Source organism: Mustelus asterias, unplaced genomic scaffold (assembly GCF_964213995.1).
Source record: "Mustelus asterias unplaced genomic scaffold, sMusAst1.hap1.1 HAP1_SCAFFOLD_1562, whole genome shotgun sequence".
Taxonomy (NCBI): domain Eukaryota; kingdom Metazoa; phylum Chordata; class Chondrichthyes; order Carcharhiniformes; family Triakidae; genus Mustelus; species Mustelus asterias.
In genome coordinates, this window is record NW_027591507.1 from 69084 (window position 1) to 79651 (window position 10568).

Here is a 10568-nt window from a genome sequence, read left to right on the forward strand (position 1 = left end):
TGTCGGAGAGAGGAGTGGGGCCTCTTCCCTGTCGGAGAGAGAGTGGGGCCTCTTCCCTGCCGGAGAGAGAGTGGGGCCTCTTCCCTGCCGGAGAGAGAGTGGGGCCTCTTCCCTGCCGGAGAGAGAGTGGGGCCTCTTCCCTGTCGGAGAGAGAGTGGGGCCTCTTCCCTGTCGGAGAGAGAGTGGGGCCTCTTCCCTGTCGGAGAGAGAGTGGGGCCTCTTCCCTGTCGGAGAGAGAGTGGGGCCTCTTCCCTGTCGGAGAGAGAGTGGGGCCTCTTCCCTGTCGGAGAGAGAGTGGGGCCTCTTCCCTGTCGGAGAGAGAGTGGGGCCTCTTCCCTGTCGGAGAGAGAGTGGGGCCTCTTCCCTGTCGGAGAGAGAGTGGGGCCTCTTCCCTGTCGGAGAGAGAGTGGGGCCTCTTCCCTGTCGGAGAGAGAGTGGGGCCTCTTCCCTGTCGGAGAGAGAGTGGGGCCTCTTCCCTGTCGGAGAGAGAGTGGGGCCTCTTCCCTGTCGGAGAGAGAGTGGGGCCTCTTCCCTGTCGGAGAGAGAATGGGGCCTCTTCCCTGTCGGAGAGAGAGTGGGGCCTCTTCCCTGTCGGAGAGAGAGGAGTGGGGCCTCTTCCCTGTCGGAGAGAGAGTGGGGCCTCTTCCCTGTCGGAGAGAGAGTGGGGCCTCTTCCCTGTCGGAGAGAGAGTGGGGCCTCTTCCCTGTCGGAGAGAGAGTGGGGCCTCTTCCCTGTCGGAGAGAGAGGAGTGGGGCCTCTTCCCTGTCGGAGAGAGAGGAGTGGGGCCTCTTCCCTGTCGGAGAGAGAGGAGTGGGGCCTCTTCCCTGTCGGAGAGAGAGGAGTGGGGCCTCTTCCCTGTCGGAGAGAGAGGAGTGGGGCCTCTTCCCTGTCGGAGAGAGAGGAGTGGGGCCTCTTCCCTGTCGGAGAGAGAGGAGTGGGGCCTCTTCCCTGTCGGAGAGAGAGGAGTGGGGCCTCTTCCCTGTCGGAGAGAGAGGAGTGGGGCCTCTTCCCTGTCGGAGAGAGAGGAGTGGGGCCTCTTCCCTGTCGGAGAGAGAGGAGTGGGGCCTCTTCCCTGTCGGAGAGAGAGGAGTGGGTCCTCTTCCCTGTCGGAGAGAGAGGAGTGGGGCCTCTTCCCTGTCGGAGAGAGAGGAGTGGGGCCTCTTCCCTGTCGGAGAGAGAGGAGTGGGGCCTCTTCCCTGTCGGAGAGAGAGGAGTGGGGCCTCTTCCCTGTCGGAGAGAGAGGAGTGGGGCCTCTTCCCTGTCGGAGAGAGAGGAGTGGGGCCTCTTCCCTGTCGGAGAGAGAGGAGTGGGGCCTCTTCCCTGTCGGAGAGAGAGGAGTGGGGCCTCTTCCCTGTCGGAGAGAGAGGAGTGGGGCCTCTTCCCTGTCGGAGAGAGAGGAGTGGGGCCTCTTCCCTGTCGGAGAGAGAGGAGTGGGGCCTCTTCCCTGTCGGAGAGAGAGGAGTGGGGCCTCTTCCCTGTCGGAGAGAAGAGCGGGGCCTCTTCCCTGTCGGAGAGAAGAGCGGGGCCTCTTCCCTGTCGGAGAGAGAGAGCGGGGCCTCTTCCCTGCCGGAGAGAGAGTGGGGCCTCTTCCCTGCCGGAGAGAGGAGTGGGGCCTCTTCCCTGCCGGAGAGAGAGTGGGGCCTCTTCCCTGCCGGAGAGAGAGTGGGGCCTCTTCCCTGCCTCGCGCAGTAAGATTGCAAGGAGAGAGTTTCAGGGCAAATCTTTCCCAGTTAACGGGTGAATGTTATACCAGTGGGTGGAGGAGTATTGGCCTTGGGTTTTTGATTTGATTTATTATTGTCACGTGTACTGGGAGACAGTGAAAAGTATTGTTTCTTGCGCGCTATACAGACAAAGCATACCGCTCATAGAGAAGGAAAGGAGAGAGCGCTGAATGTAGTGTTACAGTCACAGCTAGGGTGTAGAGAAAGATCAACTTGGAGTGGGTGCCTTGCAGATTTACCAGGGCTAAAGCGTTAAATTGTAAGGACAGGTTTCACAGGGCAGACTTGTATTCAGAGAATCCCTACACTACAGAAGGAGGCCATTCTGCCCTGATCGAGTGCATTCCCTCGTGCAGGCGATAAGGGGCAAACTAGTCAAGGGGGACAATTAAGGAGGTGGGGGGTCCCAGAACAAGGGGGAAGACCCTTCAGGGGAGGGATGTCAGGACACACTTTCCCCCTCAGAAGGGGAGTGGGAGTCTGGAACCCCCCCCTTGCAAAATACTGTTGAGCGTTGTGGGGTCAATGTCGAATTTCTAAATTTGGATAGATTTTTCTTCATTCGAATGTTTGGAATGAATGTACAGACCAGTCTCAGTCCAATTCAATGGCAGAACAGGCTCGAGAGGCTCAATGGCCTCCTGCTTCTCTTCCTATTGAACGGGCACGCCATAGTGGTTAGCGCTGCTGCCTCACGGCGCCGGGGACCAGGGTTCGATTCCCTGCACGTTCTCCCCATCTCTGCGTGGGTTTCCTCCGGATCCTCCAGTTTCCTGCCACCATCCGAAAGACGTGGTTAGGTGGATTGGCCATGCTAAATTGCCCCTTAATGTCCAAGGATGTGTAGGTTAGGGGGATTGGCCATGCTAAATTGCCCTTTAGTGTCCAAAGATGTGTGGGTTAGGTGGATTGGCCATGCTAATTTGCCCCTTAGTATCCAAAGATGTGCGGGTTAGGTGGATTGGCCATGCTAAATTGCCCCTTAGTATCCAAAGATGTGCGGGTTAGGTGGATTGGCCATGCTAAATTGCCCCTTAGTATCCAAAGATGTGCAGGTTAGGTGGATTGGCCATGCTAAATTGCCCCTTAGTATCCAAAGATGTGCGGGTTAGGTGGATTGGCCATGCTAAATTGCCCCTTAGTATCCAAAGATGTGCGGGTTAGGTGGATTGGCCATGCTAAATTGCCCCTTAGTATCCAAAGATGTGCGGGTTAGGGGGATTGGCCATGCTAAATTGCCCCTTAGTATCCAAAGATGTGCGGGTTAGGGGGATTGGCCATGCTAAATTACCCCTTAGTGTCCAAAGATGTGCGGGTCAGGTGGATTGGCCCCTTGGTGCCAGGGGGATTAGCAGGGTAAATACTTGGGGTTACGGGGATAGGGCCTGGCTGGGATTGTGGTCAGTGCAGACTCGATGGGCCAAATGGACTGTAGGGATTCTATGATTTTCTTGGAGGGGAGGCTGGGGGAAACGGATGTGGAAAAACATCACTGAGTGTGAAGAATGTTTCAAATACCGAGGACTGGATTGGGAAATGTGGGAGTTATGAGATGGGAGGGGAATTAGATTGTTACATCTCGGGTGACTGCGTTAGCTTGGGAAGGCACCTCATAGCAGGCTGTGTAACTCGGGCGTGTTTCTGGGAGAAGGGGTGCGTTGGGTATTCGGGGAGTGTAGGGGTTGAGATGAAATGAGGTTTGGCCTAACCGAGCAACCCCCATCCCCCTCTCCCTCTGTCCCCGTGTTGGTGTTTGTGATTTGGGTCTGTGTCGGGCTGTTAACTGACCGCTGTGTTTCTCTTTTTGAACCAGACTTGGCCAATCTCTCCCTGAACGACAATGACGGCTCCAGTGGGGCCTCGGACCAAGACACGCTGGCCCCCCTTCCTCACCCGGGCGCCACCCCCTGGCCCATCATGCATTCCTTCCAGTATCCGTACCCGCCTCCGCACCCCTACTCCACCCAGCCACCCAGCTACCATGAGCTAACCACCTACAGCTACGGGGGAGGTGGTAGCGCCGGCAGCCAGCACAGTGAAGGTGAGACAACGGTTTGTGGACACGCGGTATGGCCATTCGGCCCCACCCTGTCAGTGCCGGGAGGTTTAACTGAGCGTGGGAGGTGATGAATGATCCACCCGACTCCCTGGTATTCCCACCGACCGGGATTTATTCTTGTCACAGATACTGGGATACAGTGAAAAGTATTGTTTCTTGCACGCTTTACAGACAAAGCATACCGTTCATAGAGAAGGAAAGGAGAGAGTGCAGAATGTAGTGTTACAGTCATAGCTAGGGTGTAGAGAAAGATCAACTTAATGCGAGGTAGGTCCATTCAAAAGTCTGACGGCAGCAGCAGGGAAGAAGCTGTTCTTGAGTCGGTCGATGCGTGACCTCAGACTTTTGTATCTTTTTCCCGACGGAAGAGAGAATGTCCGGAGTGCGTGGGGGGGGTCCTTGATTATGCTGGCTGCTTTTCCCGAGGCAGCGGGAAGTGTAGACAGAGTCAATGGATGGGAGGCTGGTGTGCGTGATGGACTGGGCTTCATTCACGACCCTTTTATAGTTTCTTGAGGTCTTGGTCAGAGCAGGAGCCCCATACCAAGCTGTGACACACCCAGAAAGGATGAGAGATCACACGGCACCAGGTTATAGTCTAATTTGATTTTACATAAACCTGTTGGACTATAACCTGGTGTCGTGTGACCTCTCATCCTGTCCACCCCAGTCCAACACCAGCATCTCCACATCATTTTCAGATAAAGCTCGGCACAACATCGTGGGCCGAAGGGCCTGTTCTGTGCTGTACTGTTCTATGTTCTATGGCATCCGGAAAGGATGCTTTCCATGGTGCATCTGTAAAAGTTGATGAGCGTCGTAGCGGAATTTCCTTAGCCTCCTGGGAAAGTAGAGGCGTTGGTGCCCCGGTATCCGGGGACAGCGAGCTGAACTTTTTATGCGACTCCTGTACTGCCCCTAGAGCCTCCCCTCGCTGGACACTGCTATCCAGAAGAGAAGGCAGACAAGGCGAGGTCCGGTTGAGGGATATAAAATACTCGGGCAACTTCGCTCCGGTCAGTGGGACCAGAGGAAATGAATTGAAAGGAATATTTCAGATTGATTCTTGGAGGAAGATTTTTCACTCGAAGGAGGGTGAGGTGGGACACTGGAGTTGGAGACGTGGGTGAAGGTTGGGGGCGGGGGGGGGTGGTGTCAGAATATCCAGCTCGCCTGGGTGAATGCCGTTTCCTTCTCCTTCACATTATCTCCGTGTTGGGTTCACACTGAGTTGTTATATAGCTCCAATACTGAGATGGTACAGAATTCCCTAAAAGTGACGTCACAGGTGGATAGGGTCGTTAAGAGTGCCTTTGGTACATTGGCCTTTATAAATCGGAGTATCGAGTATAAAAGTTGGAGTGTTATGGTAAGGTTATATAAGGCATTGGTGAGGCCGAATTTGGAGTATTGTGTACAGTTTTGGTCACCTAGTTACAGGAAGGATGTAAATAAGGTTGAAAGAGTGCAGAGAAGGTTCACAAGGATGTTGCCGGGACTTGAGAAGCTGAGTTACAGAGAGAGATTCAATAGGTTGGGACTTTATTCACTGGAGCGTAGAAGATTGAGGGGAGATTTGATAGAGGTGTATAAGATTTTGATGGGTACAGATAGAGTGAATGCAAGCAGGCTTTTTCCGCTGAGGCTCGGGGAGAAAAAAACCAGAGGGCATGGGTTAAGGGTGAAAGGAGAAAAGTTTAAAGGGAATATTAGGGGGGGGGCTTCTTCACGCAGAGAGTGGTGGGAGTGTGGAATGAGCTGCCGGATAAAGTGTAAATGCGGGGTCACTTTTAACATTTCAGAAAAACTTGGACGGGTTCATGGGTGAGAGGGGTGTGGAGGGATATGGTCCAAGTGCAGGTCAGTGGGACTAGGCATAAAATGGTTCGGCACAGACAAGAAGGGCCAAAGGGCCTGTTTCTGAGCTGTAATTTTCTATGGTCTGTAGCGCCGGGCGGGTCTGGCGAGTTGTTGGCTGGGGGAGGGCAGTGTGGGGGAGGGCAGTGTGGGGGAGGGCAGGGTCTGCTGTTATTTGGAACTGTTAGGGGCCACCAGACTGGACTCCAGACTGCACCCGCTCGTTGACCCGTGTCTGAGAATGCTATGTTTGAAGTGACAGTGCTTGCTGAGGCTGTGTAGGAGGTGGGTTTTGTTTGAATTGTTTTTGTCAGGGATATCCACTCCGGGTAATGGAATAGTTCCGGATTCAGGCACTGTTGTGGAGCATCACGGTCCAGTTAGTACGGTTCGCTGCAAATCCTAGCTTTTAGCTCTCTCTCTGCCCTGACAAATGGCCTTGCGATGCTTCTTTCTCTGACCTCGCCCCCAAAACATTGCAAGCCGGACTCTCTCTCTCTCTCCACTTCTCTTTTAAAAACCCTAAAAAGATGAACAGCCAATGGGTGGCACAGTGGGTTAACACCGCTGCCTCTCAGCGCCAGGGACCCGGGTTCAATTTCCGGCCTCGGGTCACTGTCTGCGCGGAGTCTGCACGTTCTCCCCGTGTCTGCGTGGGTTTCCTCCGGGTGGCTCCGGTTTCCTCCCACAGTCCGAAAGATGTGCGGGTTAGGTTGATTGGCCGTGCTAAATTTCCCCTAATGTCCGGGGGAGGGATTAGCAGGGTAAATGCGTGGGGTTACGGGAATAGGGCCAGGGTGGGATTGTGGTTGGTGCAGACTCGATGGGCCGAATGGATTAATAATACCGTGAGGGGGGAAATGGGGGGGGGGAATAAAGGGGTTCAGCTTGCAATGTTTTGATGGGGCGAGGTCAGAGAAGGAACCCCTTGAACCCAGTGTCTCGCTCGGCCATTTCAGGGGAGCAGTTAAGAGTCAACCCCACATTGGCTGTGGCTCTGGAGTCACATGTAGGCCAGACCGGGGTAAGGACGGCAGATTTCCTTCCCTAAAGGGAACCAGATGGGTTTTTCCGACAATGGGTCATCAGTAGATTCTTAATTCCAGATATTTTTTATTGAATTCAAATTCCACCGCCTGCCGTGGCGGGGATTCGAATCCGGGTCCCCCAGAACATGAGCTGAGTTTCTGGATTAATAGTCTGGCGATAATGCCACTGGGCCATCACCTCCCTCAGTGGCTGTGATGGGATTTGACCCGGTGTTTCAGGTGCACAGCTATCCCACAGTTTCCCCTAACTCTAATAGGGGGCAGCACAGTGGGTTAGCACTGCTGCCTCACAGCGCCAGGGACCTGGGTTCGATTCCCAGCTTGGGGTCACTGTCTGTGCGGAGTCTGCACGTTCTCCCCATGTCTGCGTGGGTTTCCTCCGGGTGAACATAAGAACATAAGAACTAGGAGCAGGAGTAGGCCATCTGGCCCCTCGAGCCTGCCCCCCCCATTCAACAAGATCATGGCTGATCTGAAGCGAATCAGTTCCACTTACCCGCCTGACCCCTATAACCCCTAATTCCCTTACCGATCAGAAAACTATCTGCCCGTGATTTAAACATATTCAACGAGGAAGCCTCCACCACTTCAATGGGCAGAGAATTCCAGAGATTCACCACCCTCTGAGAGAAGATGTTCCCCCTCAACTCTGTCCTAAACTGACCCCCCTTTATTTTGAGGCTGTGCCCTCTAGTTCTGGTTTCCCTTCTAAGTGGAAAGAATCTCTCCACCTCTATCCTATCCAGCCCCTTCATTATCTTATCGCCCTCTATAAGATCTCCCCTCATCCTTCTAAACTCCGGTTTCCTCCCACAGTCCGAAAGACGTGCCGGTTAGGGTGCTAAATTCTCCCTCGGTGTTACCCCAACAGGCATCGGAGTGGGGGATTTTCACAGTAACTTCATTGCAGTGTTAATGTGAGCCGACTTGTGACACTGATAGATTAACGTTGCCTCTCTCTGACCATGTTGCAGGAAGCCGGAGCAGTGGGTCAAATCGCAGCGAGAGTGAGAGGCGCACCAGCAAAGACAAGGACGGTAAAACGGTGGATTCCAAATCGGGGAGCGGCAGCGAGTCGGAGTACTCCACGCGGAGCAGCGTGCGCCGCGAGCACGCCAGCAGCGAGCGCTCTGCCGCCAACAGTGAGCACAGCCAGCGGAGCCACCACCACTCGGTGATGGGCAGCGTGCGCTCCCACCACTCCGTCCACGCCTACGGCCCGCCGGGGGTCCCGCTGCAGTACAACCCCCTGATGGTGATGATGGTGCCCCAGCCCGGGCCCCCGCCGTCGGCGGCGGCCACCGCCGTGCCACCGGGGGCGCCGCCCGTCCGCGACCTGGGCTCCGTGCCCCCCGAGCTGACCGCAAGCCGCCAGTCCTTCCATATGGCCATGGGAAACCCCAGCGAGTTCTTTGTGGACGTCATGTGACTCGGGCGGTAAGCGGGAGGGGGTGGCAGGAGAGAGAGAGCGAGAGAGAGAGAGCCGTCTTCTCAGCCCTTCCCGCGTCGCACCGGCCTCAAGAGGGCGCGACCAAAAGATCCGACACTAATTTTGTGGACATTGTAAATACGGTCACCTTTCATACTGAGCTCTGCGCAGAGCTGCCGCTCTGAAGTTGGCAGTCTCTGGCTAGCTGGTACTCACTCTCTGGAAACCAGAGCAGCCGTTACAGGGGGGGGGGTGGGGTAGGAGGGGGGGTGGCAGAAACCGAGACAAGTATTTTAAGATTAACTGTGTTTAATTAACAATTAACAAGTGCAATTTCCTAGCCTCATACTTCTCTCTATTTTCCTTTTTTTTTTGTTTAAGAAAACAAAATATTATATACCAGGACTTGAGTATTATTGTCCACTGTAATCACAATGCCCCTGACGTCTTTATAGTACAAACTCCACCCCATCGCCTCAACACAACAATAAAATTCAAACCCACTGCACAGCGGCTGCCCACTTCCTCCAGCAGGGTGACGTTGGAAGTTGCGGCCTTGCCCAGGGGGAAGGAGTCAGGCTTGCGGGGGGTGTCTTGGTGCCTTGCGGTGTAACGTCACAGGAAAAAGTCTGGGCTTTGTATTTTTTACTTTTTAAATTGTAGAGCAAAAGTAACCCGGTTACGTTATTGGAACTTTTTGTTTCGGAAGGAAAGACTGTTGGTAATCAAGTTGTTAGTGCTGCATTGTAATGATTTTGGAGTTTTTAAAAAATAAAAATAATAAAAAATAAGCTTCAAAGTCTTGAATCTTGGCAGCAGGTCTGAGCCGGTCTCGCTCGCCGATTCCTGGCCGGTTTCTCAGTCCCGACTCGACGTAACTCGGTGTCGCTTCTTCCAAGGACGGGACAGGCTCCAGGAACGTCTTTGTGGGAGAGTTTTCCAACATTAAACTGGGACTGAGCCACGTGGAAGAATCGTAGAAATCGCCCAGTGCAGAAGAGGGGCCCCTCGAGTCTGCACCGACCTGGTGGCACAGTGCGTTAGCACTGCGGCCTCGCACTGGTTATCACTGCAGCCTCGCACTGGTTATCACTGCCGCCTCACACTGGTTATCACTGCAGCCTCACACTGGTTATCACTGCAGCCTCACACTGGTTATCACTGCCGCCTCACACTGGTTATCACTGCCGCCTCGCACTGGTTATCACTGCAGCCTCACACTGGTTATCACTGCAGCCTCACACTGGTTATCACTGCCGCCTCACACTGGTTATCACTGCAGCCTCACACTGGTTATCACTGCCGCCTCGCACTGGTTATCACAGCCGCCTCACACTGGTTATCACTGTCGCCTCGCACTGGTTATCACTGTCGCCTCGCACTGGTTATCACTGCCGCCTCTCACTGGTTATCACTGCAGCCTCGCACTGGTTATCACTGCAGCCTCGCACTGGTTATCACTGCAGCCTCGCACTGGTTATCACTGTCGCCTCGCACTGGTTATCACTGCAGCCTCGCACTGGTTATCACTGCAGCCTCGCACTGGTTATCACTGCAGCCTCGCACTGGTTATCACTGCGGCCTCGCACTGGTTATCACTGCAGCCTCGCACTGGTTATCACTGCGGCCTCGCACTGGTTATCACTGCAGCCTCGCACTGGTTATCACTGCCGCCTCGCACTGGTTATCACTGCCGCCTCACACTGGTTATCACTGCCGCCTCACACTGGTTATCACTGTCGCCTCGCACTGGTTATCACTGCCGCCTCACACTGGTTATCACTGTCGCCTCGCACTGGTTATCACTGTCGCCTCGCACTGGTTATCACTGCCGCCTCACACTGGTTATCACTGTCGCCTCGCACTGGTTATCACTGCCGCCTCACACTGGTTATCACTGTCGCCTCGCACTGGTTATCACTGCCGCCTCACACTGGTTATCACTGCCGCCTCACACTGGTTATCACTGTCGCCTCGCACTGGTTATCACTGTCGCCTCGCACTGGTTATCACTGCCGCCTCGCACTGGTTATCACTGCAGCCTCGCACTGGTTATCACTGCAGCCTCGCACTGGTTATCACTGCAGCCTCGCACTGGTTATCACTGCCGCCTCGCACTGGTTATCACTGCCGCCTCGCACTGGTTATCACTGCCGCCTCACACTGGTTATCACTGTCGCCTCGCACTGGTTATCACTGCCGCCTCGCACTGGTTATCACTGTCGCCTCACACTGGTTATCACTGCCGCCTCGCACTGGTTATCACTGCCGCCTCACACTGGTTATCACTGCCACCTCGCACTGGTTATCACTGTCGCCTCGCACTGGTTATCACTGCAGCCTCGCACTGGTTATCACTGCAGCCTCGCACTGGTTATCACTGCAGCCTCGCACTGGTTATCACTGCAGCCTCGCACTGGTTATCACTGCCGCCTCGCACTGGTTATCAC

The 10568-nt window shown here is 54.7% G+C and overlaps 1 protein-coding gene across 1 annotated transcript in view; it reads left to right on the forward strand.

Annotated features, from left to right (window-relative positions):
* The window catches only part of LOC144488434 (segment polarity protein dishevelled homolog DVL-2-like), a 50341-nt gene extending 41849 nt beyond the window's left edge, over positions 1-8492 (forward strand). The window contains exons 14-15 of the mRNA XM_078206506.1: positions 3538-3765; positions 7664-8492. Coding sequence (XP_078062632.1) covers positions 3538-3765; positions 7664-8118 — 683 coding nt within the window. The 3' untranslated portion in view covers positions 8119-8492. The remainder of the gene's footprint in view (positions 1-3537; positions 3766-7663) is intronic.
* The last annotated feature ends 2076 nt before the right edge of the window (positions 8493-10568 follow it).